The sequence below is a fragment of the Lepidochelys kempii genome, chromosome 1, assembly GCF_965140265.1.
Source record: "Lepidochelys kempii isolate rLepKem1 chromosome 1, rLepKem1.hap2, whole genome shotgun sequence".
In the NCBI taxonomy this organism is placed as follows: domain Eukaryota; kingdom Metazoa; phylum Chordata; order Testudines; family Cheloniidae; genus Lepidochelys; species Lepidochelys kempii.
In genome coordinates this window covers 114,175,203-114,195,199 of record NC_133256.1, presented here as the reverse complement: position 1 = coordinate 114,195,199, position 19,997 = coordinate 114,175,203, and the positions used below count along the sequence as shown (strand labels likewise).

The 19,997-nt window shown below is 44.4% G+C and overlaps 1 protein-coding gene across 4 annotated transcripts in view; it reads right to left on the bottom strand.

The window, feature by feature from the left end:
• Positions 1–19,997, bottom strand: part of FHL2 (four and a half LIM domains 2) — a 69,790-nt gene that overhangs the window by 14,120 nt on the left and 35,673 nt on the right. For 3 of the 4 annotated variants that reach the window (XM_073351220.1, XM_073351230.1, XM_073351212.1), the window contains one exon: positions 9,346–9,522. The exons of the other annotated variant lie outside the window; for it this stretch is intronic. In XM_073351220.1, coding sequence (XP_073207321.1) covers positions 9,346–9,501 — 156 coding nt within the window. In that variant the 5' untranslated portion in view covers positions 9,502–9,522. The remainder of the gene's footprint in view (positions 1–9,345; positions 9,523–19,997) is intronic. 4 annotated transcript variants of the gene reach the window in all.

The window sequence follows — 19,997 nt, the reverse complement described above, 5'->3', positions numbered from 1 at the left end:
CCCATCAGCATGGAGTGGCTACACAAGTGATCTTACAGCGGCCCAGCTACATTGGTACAGCTGTACTGCTGTAAACTCACTAGTGTGGACATGGCCTCGATGTCTTACAGAGAGGGTTTAGTGGATTGTGTTCTGCGTTGCTGTGCTGGAGACCCAGAGCCTGCCTCTCCTGTCCTCTCACAGGCACCTATTTTACACCGCTTTGACTCCATAGACGCTACTCCTGACTTACACTGGTGTAAATCAAAGGAGGATTAGGCCCCTACTGCCTTGAACATTGTGTGCTCATTTACACCTGTGCACAGTGGATATGAAGTGTTACCAAAGCAAATACGTCAACTGTACTTGTGGTAATATTTTACACCCACTTTCCACAGTTGAAAAAGACCCCTCAAGGTACAAAGCGGTGGAGAATGAGGCACCCAAATCCTTATCCCAGTTCTGGCCTCTTGCTACCTGGCTATCGGGTAGTAGGAGTCTGAGGAAACAATGAACTGAGCCACTTGGCCATTGATAATAGAAAAGTGCTATGCAGAACTGAATTAACCCATCACTGGGCCCTAGGCACGCATACACTTCTGGGCCGCTACCTTCTAATATGACTCCCTGCAGCAAGTCACAACATCACTCACTCAAATTTAGCCCAGTGCCACTCCATAATTTGAGTGAGTGGCGTTGTGACCTAGTGCAAAAAATCCCAGTGCCGCTCATATTTGAGCCAAACTGCCCCTACTCACCACCTCCCCAAATTTGGGTTCTAAGCATGTGCCTAATTTGCCTATATGTTAATCCAGCTCTGTGCATGAGGCAAAAATGAACGCTTTGCCAGCTGCAGAGAGACTCCTCGGTTTAGAAGCATGGCAGTAGCTATGACCAAGGGCCTACAGGGAGTATCAGAAGTCCATAAACAAATAGAGATCCTCAGGGCTCCATCAGTGACATTGAGGACTGGGGAAAAAAGTAATCTTACTTGGTTGTCTTGCTTCTACTCTCACTTACACCAGTGTAACTTCAATGAAGTTACTCTTCATTTACACTGGCATAAGTGATAGGAGAATCAGGCCCATAGGGTGTTTCTTAAATGTATCAAATTCTAGTTTGAAAATTTTCAGCTGTATAGAACCTATACCTGAATAAGAAAACAAATACAGATCCTTCATTGGCCTTCGGTTTTTATTTTATATGCAGTAGATAAAATGATTAAAATCAGCTTCATTCTAAACTCACATCACGATGCTTGTCAATATTGACAGGTTTCAGAGTAACAGCCGTGTTAGTCTGTATTCGCAAAAAGAAAAGGAGGACTTGTGGCACCTTAGAGACTAACCAATTTATTTGAGCATAAGCTTTCGTGAGCTACAGCTCACTTCATCGGATGCATACTGTGGAAACTGCAGAAGACATTATATACACAGAGACCGTGAAACAATACCTCCTCCCACCCCACTCTCCTGCTGGTAATAGCTTATCTAAAGTGATCACTCTCCTTACAATGTGTATGATAATCAAGTTGGGCCATTTCCAGCACAAATCCAGGTTTTCTCACCCTCCGCCCCCCCCCCCCCACACACAAACTCACTCTCCTGCTGGTAATAGCCCATCCAAAGTGACCACTCTCCCTACAATGTGTATGATAATCAAGATGGGCCATTTCCAGCACAAATCCAGGTACTCACCCCCCCTTTTTTTTCCCAAAAATCACACACACAAACTCACTCTCCTGCTGGTAATAGCTTATCCAAAGTGACCACTCTCCCTACAATGTGTATGATAATCAAGGTGGGCCATTTCCAGCACAAATCCAGGTTGGGCTATTACCAGCAGGAGAGTGAGTTTGTGGGGGGGGAGGGGCGGAGGGTGAGAAAACCTGGATATGTGCTGGAAATGGCCCAACTTGATTATCATACACATTGTAAGGAGAGTGATCACTTTAGATAAGCTATTACCAGCAGGAGAGTGGGGTGGGAGGAGGTATTGTTTCATGGTCTCTGTGTATATAATGTCTTCTGCAGTTTCCACAGTATGCATCCGATGAAGTGAGCTGTAGCTCACGAAAGCTTATGCTCAAATAAATTAGTTAGTCTCCAAGGTGCCACAAGTACTCCTTTTCTTTTCACACACACAAACTCACTCTCCTGCTGGTAATAGCTTATCCAAAGTGACCACTCTCCTTACAATGTGTATGAAAATCAAGGTGGGCCATTTCCAGCACAAATCCAGGTTTTCTCCCCCCCCCCGCCCCCCCCCCCACAAACTCACTCTCCTGCTCGTAGTAGCTCATCCAAACTGACCACTCTCCCTACAATGTGTATGATAATCAAGGTGGGCCATTTCCAGCATAAATCCAAGTTTAACCAGAACGTCTGGGGGGGGGGGTAGGCTACTTTGCATAATGACTTAGCCACTCCCAGTCTCTATTTAAGCCTAAATTAATAGTATCCAATTTGCAAATGAATTCCAATTCAGCAGTTTCTCGCTGGAGTCTGGATTTGAAGTTTTTTTGTTTTAAGATAGCGACCTTCATGTCTGTAATTGCGTGACCAGAGAGATTGAAGTGTTCTCTGACTGGTTTATGAATGTTATAATTCTGGACATCTGATGTGTGTCCATTTATTCTTTTACATAGAGACTGTCCAGTTTGACCAATGTATATGGCAGAGGGGCATTGCTGGCACATGATGGCATAAATAGAGACTGGGAGTGGCTAAGTATTAGTGCAAGGTAGCCTATTTCCCCTTGTTTTTTCCTACCCCCCCTCACCCGACGTTCTGGTTAAACTTGGATTTATGCTGGAAATGGCCCACCTTGATTATCATACACATTGTAAGGAGAGTGGTCACTTTGGATAAGCTATTACCAGCAGGAGAGTGAGTTTGTGTGTGTGGTTTTTGGAAAGAAAAAGGGGGGGTGAGAAAACCTGGATTTGTGCTGGAAATGGCCCAACTTGATTATCATACACATTGGAAGGAGAGTGATCACTTTAGATAAGCTATTACCAGCAGGAGAGTGGGGTGGGAGGAGGTATTGTTTCATGGTCTCTGCGTATATAATGTCTTCTGCAGTTTCCACAGTATGCATCCGATGAAGTGAGCTGTAGCTCACGAAAGCTTATGCTCAAATAAATTGGTTAGTCTCTAAGGTGCCACAAGTACTCCTTTTCTTCTTGTCAATATTGTTATTTTTGTGGTTTTTTGGGGGGGAAGGGGGCTGTTTTAAGACCTGTGGGATAGATCCATCCTGCAGTAAAAAGAAAACTATAATAGTAGAAATGATTTATCTGTTTTGTTATTCTTTCCAATAACTTTTAACAAATCTTCACTGAGAAACTCTCACCTTCATTTGCAATACTGCAGTTACATTCTCCACAAAGACAGTTTTGTCTTTTCCTTACACTTCGAAAAAACCCCAGTTATCTGAAATATTAAAATGTTACTACCTACCTTTATCAGCCATTAAAGAGTGTCTAGTTTAAAAACACAGAAGATAAGTATATTGGATAACACCCACACTCCCTAAATCCATAAAACTGAGTTGAAAAGTTCAGCCTGAATAATTCCTGAATACTTTGTCTGAGATTTGTTGAATTCAGTCCAAGGTTTGGGATTCTTGAATGTCAACGCATGGAAATATCTTCTCAGGGTATTAGAAAGAGACATTAGAACAAAAGTGCATTCTAGAGAGGGGCAGAAATATGATTTCAGTTTATCAGGTCAATCAGCCTCTCTCCCTTCCCTGTTCTGTGTGTTTATGAGCTATAGAAAAGTTGGCACTGAATTTACCATTTCATAGATTATTGCCTGTTCCCTGCCATAGGTAGCAAAACCTTCTCTCCTATCTCCTAAAGGGGCCCTCCCAGTGACTTTTCAGTTGGGCTGGGTATGACACGGAGGCCCACTGAGGATTCACTACTTTGCGTCAGCAACTCTTGTCAGGCCTAATGTACTCACTACACCTCACACACTGGTGTCATAAACTGGATCTAGAAGGTGTCATATAATATATCATTTGAGAACTAATGACACACTGGTGATTAATATAATTGTGAAATGTGCGTGTTAACACTTTTTGAGGAATTATGGATGTTCACTGAGTCTGTGACCAAAGGGAGAAAGAAGTTTTCTCCCAGACAGGAGGGAAGGCAGCTATCTAGCTGTCTCCAATGTAAATTAAGCAAGGTGTGACCAAAGACAAACACATTTACATGCAAGGTAAACAAAGCCACCAGGTGAGCCCTAACTACTTAACAATCTCAGTGGAGGTTGGAGATTGCACCCCCAGGAAGCCTTCCTGCCTCTTGAAGCAGGGCCAATGAACTCTGGGAAGATATAAGCAGGGAGAAAAGGACATTTTGGCATCCATCACTTGAGGAATTAAAGGGGTCAGAGCTCTTGAAATCACAGAACGCTGGATCCTTCAACCAAGGGGGTTGAAGTCTCTGGGAATTGAGCACAGGTGAGAAACTTGCTGAAATTAAGTTTTAGTCTTAGAAGCATATTTTTACTTTTGTTTGCTTGTGATCCCTTCTAGCTTAGTGATACTTGATATCACTTAAACAGAGGACTTCTTGTTTAATAAACTTGTGTTACTTTTATGATAAACCAGTTCAGTGCTGTGAATAAAATAGTGTTTGTCAAACCCCAGTTAAATGAATGAGCTGCTGTTCACTGTCTCATTAAAGGAGAAGTGAACTTAACTTCTGTGTGTTCCAGGAGAGGGCTGGACACAGCAGGGCAGACAGTTTTGGGGAAATGCAGGGCAGGGTGGGTGGGGGGGAATGGGGTTACTCTGCAAAAAGGAGCTGGAAGCCATGGTGTGACCTGCATGCGTGCATGCTGTCTGTTGGTGTTAGGGCTGTTCGCCACAGCACTATAGCATTAAAAGCACACAGAGTGGCAGGACAGGTGGTGACATAACCCCTTACTGGTCTGCATTGAACCCTAAAGCGTCACAGCGGGTGAATGAATTGGGAAGAGAAGAACTGGCATTTGTAACATTTTTTGAGAGTCCAATCTCCTGACCGCACCCCTTACTAGGTGCCTAGTCCTTAGACCCCCACAGTGCACTTCCATGCCCCCCCATTGCATTTCCACCACCCTAGGTCAACTCTCCATTGTAATTCTACCATGAAAATCATAGTTGTGCAAACTGCTTATTGGCAGTGGTTTGTGATTGTTACATGAGCAATTTGGACATGGAAAATGTATATATGAATGTCTGAGGTAAGTGGCTTAACTATTACATTCTAAACTGGACTAGGAAGGTTTTGAGATTATTTCTGGGGTCCTATACATAGACTGCAGGATTGTACCCTATTCAATATGGTTTTGAAAATACAGGCCACCACTCTTGGGTTCAGCTGAGCCATGCTCAGTGCAGAATCGGAGGGGAATGGGGAAAGATGACCTTATGCCATGTTTGCAGCTCTCTGATTCCAGGGCCAGATAGGGATGAATTTGGCCTCCAGTGTAAGTTAGAGGAGAGCAGCCTTAAAGCTGCTTTAAGAGCTGCCTGTGTCCTGAAGGAGGCATTTTGGCCGTCACCAGAGAGCTGGAACAGAGGAGCACTCTAGCCAATCCCTTGCCCCTGACCACATCTGCTAACCTGGGGGGTGGGGTGTAGAGCTGGTGTTCCTGAGAGAATACATTTATGCAGGGGTGCAATGGGCGCGTATCTACCTCACACATGTGGTGAAAGGATTAGTGTGGGTCTGAGAGACCAATTAACTCGTCTGGTTGCATAACGCCCAGATGGGGAGAAGCTAGGTGGTGTTACAAAGGAAGGAAGTCTGGAGCTGCAGGGAGAGAGATGATAGCTTTGCTATCACTCTCTGAGAACTATAGGGTAGAGAGACTTGCAGGAAGCCCAGGGAGAGAAGATGGTTGGAAGACACAGTACTGGAGTAAGGTCCTGTGGCTGACTGTCACAAGGGCAGGAACTGGACCTGTGGGAAGGAGCTCTGGGAGGTGTTGCTCATTACAAAGAGCCTGGGAAAGGGCTGGGAGAAAGGCCGAAGGAAAGGCTAATAGTAGGAAGGAATCCAGGGAGGCTGTGATCAGGTGTCTGGCAAAGCAGATCTTGGCTGCTGATCCTAGGGTCCCTGGACTGGAAGCCAGCACAGCAGCTGAACTTGGGTTCCTCTACCAGCCTTGAGAAGGTGGCATGAAGCTCCCCTGACATACGGGAATAAGGATGATTTAAAACCCTGATTGAAGGATGTAAGGACCATCAGGCCTAGGGTCGGGGCCAGAGACCTGGTCTTGGAATTACTTCTTATATTTTTTGTTACCCCAGAAGAGGATGGGACTAAAATGAGACCTGGCCAGAGGGCTGAGTCACGAGATGGGGCAAACTGCCACAGCACCATAGTGACAGTTGCCAGAGGAGACTAGAGAGGAAACAGCTGCTACATCATGCAAAGAGATCTGAGTGGTGAGTCCCCTACTACAGTCATGCAGAACACAATGCCATCCACAATCTCAGAAACAACCCTGACATTATAATCAAAGAGGCTGATAAAGGAGGTGTTGTTGTCATCATGAACACATCTGACTACCAAAAGGAGGCTGCTAGACAACGCTCCAATACCAAATTCTACAGGCCACTTTCCTCAGATCCCACTGAGGAATTCACTAAGAAACTGCACCATCTACTCAGGACACTCCCTACACTAACCTAGGAACAAATCAACATACCCTTAGAGCCCCGACCGGGGTTATTCTATCTACTACCCAAGATCCACAAACCCGGAAATCCTGGACGCCCCATCATCTTGGGCATTGGCACTCTCACTGAAGGACTGTCTGGATATGTCGACTCTCTACTCAGATCCTACTCCACCAGTACCCCCAGCTATCTCCATGACACCACTGATTTCCCAAGAAAACTACAATACATTGGTGATCTTCCAGAAAACACCATCCTAGCCACCATGGATGTAGAGGCTCTCTACACAAACATCCCACACACAGATGGAATAGAAGCTGTCGGGAACAGTATCCCTAATGATGCCACAGCACAACTGGTTGCTGAGCTCTGTGACTTTATCCTCACGCACAATTATTTCAAATTGGTGACAATATATACCTCCAGTCCAGTGACACCGCTATGGGCACCCACATGGCCCCACAATACGCCAACATTTTTATGGCTGACCTGGAACAACGCTTCCTCAGCTCTCGTCCACTCACATTCCTTCACTACCTACGCTACATTGATGACATCATTATCATCTGGACCCATGGGAAGGAAACCCTGGACGAATTCCACCACGATTTCAACAGCTTCCACCCCACCATCAACCTCAGCCTGGACCAATCTACACGGGAGGTCCACTTCCTAGATACCATGGTGCAAATAAGTGACGATCACGTTAACACCACCTTATACTGAAAACCCACCGACCGCTATACCTACCTTCATGCCTCCAGCTTCCATCCCAGACACACCACACGATCCATTGTCTACAGCCAAGCGCTGAGGTACAACCGCATTTGCTCCAACCCCTCAGACAGAGACCAACATCTACAAGATCTTCACCAGCATTCTCAAAACTACAATACCCACACGAGGAAATAGGGAAACTGATCAACAGAGCCAGACGTGTACCCAGAAGCCTCCTGCTGCGAGACAAGCCCAAGAAAGAAACCAACGGAACTCCACTGGCCATCACATACAGTCCTCAGCTAAAACCTCTCCAACGCATCATCAGTCATCTACGATCCAGCCTGGACAATGATCCTTCACTTTCATAAGCCTTGGGAGGCAGGCCAGTCCTTGCCCACAGACAGCCCGCCAATCTGAAGCATATTATCACCAGCCACTACACACCGCACCATAGTAACTCTAACTCAGAAACCAATCCATGCAATAAACCTCGATGCCAACTCTGCCCACATTTCTACACCAGCGACACCATCACAGGACCTAACCAGATCAGCCACACCATCACCGGTTCATTCAGCTGCACGTCCACCAATGTAATGTAGACCATCATGTGCCAGCAGTGCCCCTCTGCTATGTACATCGGCCAAACTGGACAGTCCCTATGTAAAAGGATAAATGGACACAACTCAGATATTAGGAATGGCAATATACAAAAACCTGTAGGAAAACACTTCAATCTCCCTGGACACACAATAGCAGATTTAAAGGTAGCCATCCTGCAGCAAAAAAACTTCAGGACCAGACTTCAAAGAGAAATTGCTGAGCTTCAGTTCATTTGCAAATTTGACAGCATCAGCTCAGAATTAAACAAAGACTGTGAATGGCTAGCCAGCTACAAAAGCAGTTTCTCCTCCCTTGATGTTCACACCTCAACTGCTAGAAGAGGGCCTCATCCTCCCTGATTGAACTAACCTCGTTATCCCTAGACTGATTCTTGCTTGCATATTTATACCTGCCTCTGGAAATTTCCACTACATGCATCTGATGAAGTGGGTATTCACCCACGAAAGCTTATGCTCCAATATGTTTGTTAGTCTATAAGGTGCCACAGGACTCTTTGTTTCTTCTACTACAGGGAGGAATTCCTGGGTAGCCAGTTGTTAGTTTTATGGACACTTTCTGCTACAAGAGTGTAGGAGACATACATGTTGTCTGTTTCATAACTCCCCTTCCTCCCCATGTTACCTGGGTAGTGTTTTTATTGTTAAATGAACAGCTAAAATATTAACATTTATCACTTGGAGAGAAACTCAGTAACATTTTTAACCTATTAAACACAAGGCTGATGTTCTAAGTTTCCCCTAGATGGTAAAAAATACTCTCCAGTTCTCATCTGAAGCACTTCACTTCCATTCAAACAATCCTAACGCCAGCTGTGTAAAGCAGGTAATTATTAATAGCCCTTTTATAACCCATAGAGAAACTGAAGCAGAGAGGTTAAACCCTAAGTTTTCAAAAGTGACCCTATAATTTTGGGTATTTCACTCTTCTGGGTGTCCAGCACTGGAACCCTAGAGCCTTATGTTCAGAGGTGCTGAGCATCCGCAACGCCAGCCAATGGGAGCTGTGATTACTCAGCGCCTTGGAAAAGTGGGCCTGAGCATAATCAAGTTAGGCATCCAACATTACTGGATATTCTTGGAAATCTGGACCGAAGCACTTCCTGACAGGTGTTGAGCTCTTTTAATTCCCCTGGATCTCCAAGGAGGTGCTTAGCACTTTGGAAGGTCAGGTTCTTAATTACCTAGTCAATAAGACGTTATGGAGCAGACATCTTCCACCCAGATCCCTCTATAATGTGGTGGGGTTCCCTTGTGGAGGGGTGCATGCTTTATGCAGGGAATGGACCTATCCAATCTATTTTGACAGAAGTGATGTCAATGAAACACAAGTCCAAGGTACCTTACAATCACAGCCAATTGGTTTTTTGCATTCCTCACAAGTGTTGGAGTAAAGGCTCTCGTAACACTTCACACAATAGGGGCTCTCCTCTCTCAGGATGTACTTCTTGCCAAACAGGGACTCCTTGCAGTAGTGACAGTCAAAGCGTTCAGTCATTTTGGTGTCTAGAATCCTGACCTGTCATGAAGAAGAAAACAAGCAGGTTCAGACTTATGACTTATTATCTTGAACTCCAATGAAAGCAACAAGATGGCATAGATCCCCTTCAGACCTATTGCATTGTACCACACCTATACTTAATTTGATGCTAAGTAATTTCAACACCTTTTTATTAATTAATGAATTAAATCCTCATGTGAGGGGAAATTAGGAACATAAGGATGGCTGTGCTGGGTCAGACCAGTGGTCTTTCTAGTCCAGCACCCTGTCTCTGATAGTGGCTAGTGCCAGATGCCTCACAGGAAGGTGCAAGCATCCTCATAATGGACAGTAATGAAATAATCTGCCCACAGGAAGTTTTCTTCCACAATAATGCTTACAAAGTTTGATTCAGCAGAATGGTCTTGCTTGGTGAACAACCTGGTTAATCTAAGCTGTTTCATCCAGTGTCTGAGTTGAGCATTTCTTGCTGTGAAGAGTTTTCAAGTTGTTTTGTGGATTATATCATTCAGATTTGAAGTGAGCTTTCTGCACATATAGAAATACAGTACAGACCCGTTTATGTGCGAATCCGCTTAAAGCGCCTTAGCGCCATGCCTCCCAGCGCTACCTATTTAACACGTGAGACTCGTTAACACGCAGTACAGGAACTTGCTATTTAGCACTACAAATTTGCTCACTAACTCACTGACCTAGAAAGCGACAGGAAGTGCGGAGTGGAAACGTGTTGTATGTCTTTACCAATATTGGAAAAGACTTATCACACATGCTTAGTCATTGTCACGCTAGAGAGAGATATAATATATAGTAGTTTTATATAGTAATTTATATACTACATTAGAAAATTTTAACTGTAGGCCTAATACAATGGCAGAGGGCAAGTGTCAGCGTTCCCACACTGCAGAAGAAAAGCCAGCTGCAATAGATCGACTAAAAAAACCTAGGCCAAAGTTTCAAAAGATGTTGGGACTCCCGAAGCAACTCTCCGAGGATGGCTAAAAAATGAATCTAAATGGAATGGCTTTGTACTAAATATCGATTCTGCAGCGGGGCTTAAGTGAAAATGTGTGTTATTCAGCAAATCCCACAACAGACACAGCCATGCACATGGGGTTTGCTCAGGAAAGGCTGAAAGTGGGCCAATCCTTCAAGCCCAAGCGACAAAATATGGAAATGTAATGGGGGATGAATCATTCCAAGCCAGCAAGGGGTTTATAAGTCGTTTTAAAAAGCATCAGGGCATAGCGCAGGTATCAATTTCTGGAGAAAGCCAATGAATCAGCTGCAAACGCGTTTCCCGCCGAGTTAAAATCTACTTTACAAAATGAAGACTACTATGAAGAACAACTTTATAATTGTGATGAAACAGCTTTATTTGCAAAACTGCTACCCGATAAGACTTTAGCCTTTAATTACGAGACACAGAAAACAGCTGGATTTAAAAAGATAAAAGATCGTGTAACTCTTCTTTTTTGTAGTAATAAGATGGGCAGCCTTAAGCTTGCCCCTCTTCTCGTTGGCCGCTTTCATAACCCTCACTGCTTTAATCACCTCAATAGAGCCAAACTGCCAATAATATACGCTAACAGCAAAAATGCTTGGATGACGAGACATTTTTCAACAACTGGTTCCACAATAGCTTTGTTCCAGCTGTTCGTAAGCATCTGCGGTTGAAGAAACTCTAAGCCAAAGCACTTTTGCTACTTGACAATTGTCCATCCCATCCTCCAGCCGAATCACTGGTTTCGGAGATTGTGTCATGCACGTCTTCAGGCATTTCTGAATCCCTGAAACAGTTAAACATGAAGGAAATTATTTATTTAGTTAAGAAAGCTTGGGATGGAGTAAAACAAAAGTCCATTGAAAACTGCTGGATAAAGGCTCTCGGTGATGCCTTTTCTGTCAAAGACTGCTCAGACTCAGAAAACTCCAGCAGAGGCACTGATTCAGAGCCAGACTTTGAAGGATTTTTGGAAGAAGATGTCCTACAAACACGCACGCAGACAAAAGAGGATAAAGGTAAACTTCTCTTTCAAATGATAAAAAATTTTAGTTTGGATATGTCACCGGAAATCATTACCGAGTGGCTGGAGATGGATGAAGATTGCCCGACTTCAGAATTTCTGTCCGAAGAAGAAATATTAACGGGCTGCGAGGCTACGTCAGACCGCAAAAGTGATGGTGAGAATTCTAATAACGCAGGCCCTAAATGACAATGATGATGATGAGGAGGAAGAGGATGTCGTTGAAAAGGTCAAAATTTCGCCCACAGAGGACCTCAGTGCTGTAAAAACTGTTGTAAGATTTATGGAGGAGCAAAATGTAGAAAATATCGAAATCATTCATCTGCGGCGAATGACAGACTGCATAAGAGAGAGAGAAAATGCGAGCCAGAAAGAGCAGAAAATAACGGCGTTTTTTTCTAAGTGAATCATAGATACTTTTTTCAGTACGGCCCTCTTAACCCACAGTCCGTTAACACGTGGTCATGATGGCTTGACTCCCGACAGCCGCGCGTAAATGGGTCTGTACTGTAGTTGAGTCAAATATGATGGGGAGACAGAGTGCTTTCTGTGTGAGGTGTGGCCTGGCCACTGCCAAAAGTCCTGAGAATGGTGTGCAGACTGCAACCTGGGAATTACTGTAGCTGTACAGTAATTATAGCAGCAATCATAAGATAAAGGGGTAAGGAACTGATAGCACAAATGCGAGATCTGTAGGCCTAGAACTATAAGAATAGCTTAAGCAGTTACCATAAGTATAAGGCCTTTCAGCCTGCATAACAGCAGTTACTCAATAAGCTAGCATAAGTAAGTAAACTAACGGTGATCTTAAGTCACAGGATGGCATAAGATTCTGTTCATTGTTTTGGAACAGTCACAAGCGTTGCAAGAAGACAGTCTGTACCTACCAGTTTTAGAGTATTTTTTTGAGGAAATATTGTATATGCCTAACCACAGGTAACCATAGTAATTCAATTGATGTATGTTAATAACCTTTGCTTAATTACAGTACTAGCTATAGGATAAGGGGTCTCTAATATTAAGAGCAAGGAAGTTAAGGTATGGTAAAGGAGGGAAGAGCTATGCATACATATGCATGAGGACCATCAAGGTCTATAAAACATCTGGTCTCAGGTACAGCCGTTGGGACTTCTTCATCGGCGTGCCGGAATCAGACTAGGATCTGTCTCAACTTCTAGAGCTCTCCCCAAGAACAGAGTGCGTACGTGGCTGTAATTGTGCTGGCTGCCTCAACAGTGTTCTATTACATCACTTTACTTGTCCGGGTTGGTCCACTTATTGGATTAACTATTTTAATAATAACAATTTTACAATCACAGAAGGTCTTCCTGGAGTGTGAGTGGTGTTGTCACTGGCGTGCCCCAGGGGGCTCTCAAAGCAGTAATTATGATAATACTGGGCCTGATCTTGGGACAAGAACCTACCGAATTTCAGAGTATTAATTGGATTCTAAATCAATAACCTAGGATCTGCTGAAGCCATTATTAGACAATGAAACTTGCTATCCCACAGGAAGGCATTGACAGCCAGTCTTCTATTAAAGAAGTGATTATTAGGATCTCACTAAGAAATCACCTTTTGACCCTGACAATCACTCCAGTTCTCAACTAGACTCCAGTCTTCCTCATAAAAGAATGATTATTCAGAAGGTTGTAGAGAAGGGAACTCAAATGAGATCCAGAGTCCTCTGGTCATCTTGGCATCTAATGAATTTGGCTGAGGCCTGGCTGTTGCTCAGACACTATACTGATTGTGTTGTTTTATGCTTCCTTCTGGAGATGTGGGTGAAGACCAGATGTCTATGCTGAGTCTTTTCGCTCTGTCAGTGGGATTTTGTACCACTGAGCTGTTGGCACACAATGGCATAGGCTAGCGGGGTCACTTTTGAATGCTTCCATTCCTTCTTTTTGAGAGATCCCAGTGAGTTGTGCTGTGCAATTGCTAACCTGCACTGAGCCATGGGGTGGCTTCAGTTGCTATTTCTATTCAGCTTGTTTATGGGCCATTAGATGGGTTAGAAAGGAGGTATGAGCTGGTCTGTAGATGACACCCATTCCTATATCTATTCCTCTGATACTATCCAATGCAGTTGACTGATTTATCCAGTGTCTATGAGAGACTTGGACATAGAGGAGAGTTAGCTATCTGAGATTCAGTTCAAATAAGACTGACTTAATGCTTATAGACTGGGAAAGCAACTGAAAGAAACAGCAGAGATTATGTCCACTTCCCTACATGAGGAATACTTACTCTTTTATTCAGGTTCACAAATTGGGGGTCTTATTGAACCCCACCACTCATTCTGAATATGCAGATAGCAGCTGTTTTTATTATTTGCCTTTGGTTAGAAGGCTGAGAGTTCCTTTTAGGTGCACTTTGTTACAATTATCAATGTCTTTTCAAATTAATTGCCGCATTGTGAGCTGTATCCAACTACACCTTAAAACCATTCAAAAATTACTTCAGAGTGTGTAACTGTCTGCCAGGGAAGTGGTTTCCCATGTGGACTGCAGTATACCTGTGCACCATACTCAAACTGTTTGCCCGTTGGTTACCAGATGAAGATTTAAACTGCTTTTGGTCTTATAAAGCCTTAAATGGTTTGGGTCCTAATAACTGAAATGACCATCTTCCTTACCTAAAAGAAAAGGAGGACTTGTGGCACCTTAGAGACTAACCAATTTATTTGAGCATGAGCTTTCGTGAGCTACAGCTCACTTCAGCGGATGCATACTGTGGAAAATACAGAAGAATTGATTTTCCTTAAGATGGAAGTGAAAATAAAGTTTCCTCGCTTAGTTAAAAGACAAACAATCAGTTCATCAAAAGCCCTGAAACTGGAACTAGCAACATGAATTATTATTGACCATATTTTCCTCACCGAACTCTGTGTGCACATATTTTGGCCAGGATTACAGGCAGTTGATGGTGTTACTGTGTAAGCAGCTCTCAGTTTCTGTAATTTCAGATAACGGAGGACAGACTTTGGGAGGTGGAAATAACTGGCCTCTAAGAGGAAGAAACAGAGGCCAGTTATTTCCACCTCCCAAAGTCTGTCCTCCGTTATCTGAAATTACAGAAACCGAGAGCCGCTTACACAGTAACTGCATCAACTGTACTGGTGGTGAGACCTCACCAACAAAAGACCAACAAAACATGGTGAGACCTCACCTGGAATACAGTCTGCAGTTCTGGTCTCCCATGTTTAAGAAGGATGAATTCAAACTGGAACAGGTACAGAGAAGGGCTACTAGGATGATCCGAGGAATGGAAAACCTGTCTTATGAAAGGAGACTCAAGGAGCTTGGCTTGTTTAGCCTAACTAAAAGAAGGTTGAGGGGAGATATGATTGCTCTCTATAAATATATCAGAGGGATAAATACCGGAGAGGGAGAGGAATTATTTAAACTCAGTACCAATGTGGACACAAGAACAAATGGATATAAACTTGCCATCGGGAAGTTTAGACTTGAAATTAGACAAAGGTTTCTAACCATCAGAGGAGTGAAATTCTGGAGTACCCTTCCAAAGGAAGCAGTGGGGTCAAAAGACCTATCTGGCTTCAAGATTAAACTCGATAAGTTTATGGAGGAGATGGTATGATGGGATAATATGATTTTGGTAATTAATTGATCTTTAAATATTCATGGTAAATAGGCCTAATGGCCTGTGATGGGATGTTAGATGGGGTGGGATCTGAGTTACCCAGGAAAGAATTTTCTGTAGTATCTGGCTGGTGAATCTTGCCCATATGCTCAGGGTTTAGCTGATCACCATATTTGGGGTCAGGAAGAAATTTTCCTCCAGGGCAGATTGGAAGAGGCCCTGGCGGTTTTTCGCCTTCCTCTGTAGCATGGGGCACAGGTCTCTTGCTGGAGAATTCTCTGCTCCTTGAAGTCTTTAAAGCACGATTTGAGGACTTCAATAGCTCAGACATAGGTGAGAGGTTTTTCGTAGGGGTGGGTGGGTGAGATTCTGTGGCCTGCGTTGTGCAGGAGGTCTGACTAGATGATCATAATGGGCCCTTCTGACCTTAATATCTATGAATCTAAGAGCGGACAGGTGTAGTGTATTAAATTTCTCCCCATAGGAATGTGCTACTTATGAAGCACCAGGACTGGCAGTCGTAAGTAGTGCACGTATGTAGCACATTCCTATGGGGAGCAATTTAATACACTACACCTGGGTAGGGAAAGCTGTGCCTCCCCAAACAGCCTGGCCCCCACCCCCTGTCCGCCCCCTCCCACTTCCTGCTCCCTGACTGCCCCCCTCAGAACCCCTGACCCATCCAACCCCTCCTGCTCCTTGTCCCCTGACCGCCCTCTCCCAGGACCCCCGACACCAACCACCCCCTCGGAACCCCACCCCCTATCCAACCCCCCACTCCCTGTCCCCTTACTTCCCCGCCCCCTATCCACACCCCTGCCCCCTGTCAGGCCCCCTGGGACTCCCACACCTATCCTACCCGCCCTGTTCCCTGACCCCGACTGCCCCCTGGGACTCCCTGCCCCTTATCCAACACCCCTCGCTCCCCGCCCTCTTACTATGCCGCTCAGTGCACCAGGACTGGCAGCCATAAGTAGTACACCATAAGTAACACATTCCTACGGGGAGAAATTTAATACACTATACCAGCCCTCCATACAGTTTCGGAACCCCAATGTGGCCCTCAGGCCAAAAAGTTTGCCCACCTCTGGCCTAGACGCTATTTAGGGCTTGTCTACGCTTAAAACACTGCAGCAGTGCAGTGTAGCACTTCAGTGAAGACGCTACCTATGCCAACAGGAGGGGTTCTCCCATCAGCCTAGGTACTCCACCTCCCCAGGAGGCAGCAGCTAGATCCCATTGACCGAGTGCTGTCTACACCAGGGCTTAGGTCAGTTTAACTGCATTGCTCAGGAGTGTGGATTTTTTCACACCCCTGCGCAACATCGTTATGCTGTCCTAATTTCTTCATGTAGACGAGGCCTTAATAAACTAATCAGATTGCTTCACTCTTTACCTAGAACTCCCTCTTCTTGGCTGGTATCATGGATAGAGCGTAAGCTCTTTGGGTCAGGAACTGTCTTTTTATTGTGTTTCTTCAGTGCATAACACAACAACGCCTCCAGCTGCTACCATACACAGGTGCCGGCTTCCTCCGAGCCCCATGGGTGCTCAATCCCCTGCCCTCCCACTTCCTGCCCAGTTCCACCCCCTCCCCCGAGCATGCCTCATCCCCGCTCCTCCCCCTCCCTGCCAGCGCCTCCCGCATGCCGGAGAACAGTTGATTGCGGCGGGCAGGGGGCACTGGGAGAGAGAGGAGTTGATCGGCCGGGCCATTGGCAGATGGGGAGGGCTGCCGGTGAGCACTAAGAATCCACTAATTTTTTACCGGGGATGCTCCAGCTCTGGAGCACCCATGGAGTCAGCGCCTATGCTACCATAATACAAATTAATAATAATACCATTGCTATTTACATCAGTACTCATCAAAATCCTAGTAATAAACAAGCCTATCCCATCATAAAATCTCACTTCTACCATGATCCACATCATAAATAAAGCTCCAAAGGAATACAGAAATTCTCAGGCAACCTTTTCTTCACAGGCCTGGAAAAAAAGATGGATGCTTCAGCATGCCCAGAATGTTAATATGTCCAGGTCCTGCCATGCCAAGTAGGGCAGTGATTGTAAGACAATAATCAAAGAATAATTTAATACATTAACTTTACAATGTGCTTCCTTTCCTTTTTCCATTGAGTAAGCTCATTAGAAGAGAAGTGGTTACTAAAATTTACACTGCCACACTGAGAAACACTAAAAAGAAAAACAACGGTAAAAGCAAGAGGGAAATATCCTCACTATAAAATGTAGGAGACAAATTATATTAAGAGACTCAAAGCTTTTAACTCTCACTGTAATGGCATACTGAGATATGGAATGAAATCCAGGCACTGTTGAAATCAGTGGCAGCTTTGCGATTGACTTCAGTGGAGCCAGGATTCCACCCACAGTCTGTACTCCTGTGAGCATGAGATTCTGCTAACCCTCTGTTTAGAAATTAAGTGTTCCGTGTTCAGACACTTCCCACACATGTGATTCTTTTAAAAAACCGCTGTGTGCATGTAGGATTTTTCAAACCTTTTATTTTCCTTCATTCAAGAAAGGAAGATTTCTGTCTGGCAACTCCACTGACAAAGTCCATGCAGACACGGAGCATTTGGAAACTATTTATGTTAATGTTCCAAAGGCTAAACTGTAAAGATTTATGATGTCCTTTGTAGTTACGATGTACCAGTCTGAACTATACAACAGATTTACTGCCAAGAGATGATCTTTCCTGTAACTTAGCAGTTATGGGCACAATCGTTATCAATCATCTTGTTGCACCATCTGCCTGCGAATTTTCCAAGATCTAATAATTTTTCTGACCAAGACCATAATTCCATGCAGGCATCAGAGGCTAATGTTATTACTTTTTTTGTTTATTTGAAGAAGAGACTAAACGAACATTTGCCAGAAGCATTAGTTGGAAAAGAAGGCATAAAGGGCAGATGGAAATCCACCTGAATTGAGCTGTATGGACCCTAATATGGAATAGATATTGTACAATAAACTAGGGTGATTCTACGGACTGGCTGGCTGATGGGGAGAAGGAGATAAGATTGCTCACCTTTGAGCGCCTATTTGAGTTCTAAGTAGCCATTGGGCAAGGAGTATTCGTTTATGGTGAGTGTTATGCCTGATTCTCAGGAAGAGGAGCTGACTGTCTTGCTGTAACTTGTTCTGGGCCAGATGGAGCTATGCCGATTTGCACTGGCTGAGGAGCTGGACTTCCGTGTTTGCTGGGCTTTGTCATTGCACACCGTTGCTTTTTTTAAAGTCTATTTTAGGGCTTTCGGTAGCACCCATGTGGCTCTCAGGAGGGTTAGTCTGGTCTTCAGTATGAGGAGCCACAAATGGCTAAAATATGTCAAAGTTGAAGGTCTGTCAGGCTATGCATCTTTAGTGAAAGATCTCAGTTCTCTGCATGTGCTCCTGTGTGTTGTCTCAGAGGTGGCTGATTTTGTGGCATTTTTGGCAATTAACTGTCCGTGTTTCTAGTATGTGGTAGTGTCGCTTTCATGTGATTCTTCTCTTTCCTGGCATGCAGTCCTCTAAAGGTTTCCAGATTTAGTCTGCTTTACAGAGCTAATAAAGACAACAGGAGAGTTAAAACGCCTGGGGCGAGATTGTACTTAGTCCAGTGTGGAAAGAGGGCAGAAGGGGCTTTTCCTGCTTTCTGCCCCTGGGCAAGGGCTAGGTATAGTCCTGGACCTTGCATCCCTAACATGTAAGGACCAAGGAAGTCTAGCCCCGGCAATGACACTCGACTCACAAATGGATCGATGCGGGGCACTGGTCTGTGCTGCACCCTGGGGAAAGGTGCAGTAGTGGGCACTGCTGTGCGTATTCCACAAGCACAGTGTCTCAGAGTGGCTGGTGTTGTACTTCTCCTCCATGAAGGTGCACATTTCCCGTCCTTGGCTGAGGGGGAGGGAAAAAGAAGAAGAACTTTTCAAGGATACTTCGATGTTAACCTGAGTACCAACACCCCATTCCAAGCATAGAGACATCCCATCTTTCTGAAGGTCACTGACTCCTAGAGGGGAGTGGGCAGAAGCTTCCTCTTCTGCATTTCCTTTCATCATGGGGAAGCATGACTTCAACAATCTCTTCCATTTGGTGACCTGTGTATCCTGTATAATGACAGCTGTACTAACTCTGTTACCGGGTGCTTAACCACTCTCTGTGTAAACTTTGCTGCTAACTTTCTTTCTCAATTGGCTGGTTGTCCACCTCTTCTTTCTTTTGTCATTTCTTTTGAAGGGGAAGGGAGGGAAGCCTCCTAATACCATGGTACAGTGATCTTTTTGTAAGCAGGACCCAAGGGTTTAGTGGGAAAATTCAGTACTGTGCCTTTGAGAAACCAAAGCATCTTAAGAGATGCTGTTGCTCTCTTTCAGAACATGCCCAGCCTCAAACCCCATGACTGTAGTCAGACTGTGATCTTGACCAGTAAGTGCTGATAGAAAAAAGCAAATCTTTTAACTGTGGATTTGTTCCTTGCTTCATGCGCCTGGGGGTGTGTTTCCAAGAATAAAACAAAGAGTTTGGAGCTTGCAAAAAGCATTCTTAAGACCTCCCAGAAGTCATTCAGCAAAACCAGGGAAAGCATGGAAGGGTGCATCACTCTACCTCTCCAATAGATAAATAGAAGGTTTCTCAGTTTGGTACTTTACACAAACATTAAATAACAATGATCTATCTATATATCAAGGTATTTATATAGCCCCTAATACCATAATATCTGAACACCTCACAATTGTTAATGTAGTTACTCTCTCTGTGCCTCAGTTCCCCACCTGTAAAATGGGGATAATAGTACTTCTCTACTTCACAGGGTGTTGAGACTATTAGTCACTTGTCCATGGTCACACCGGACAT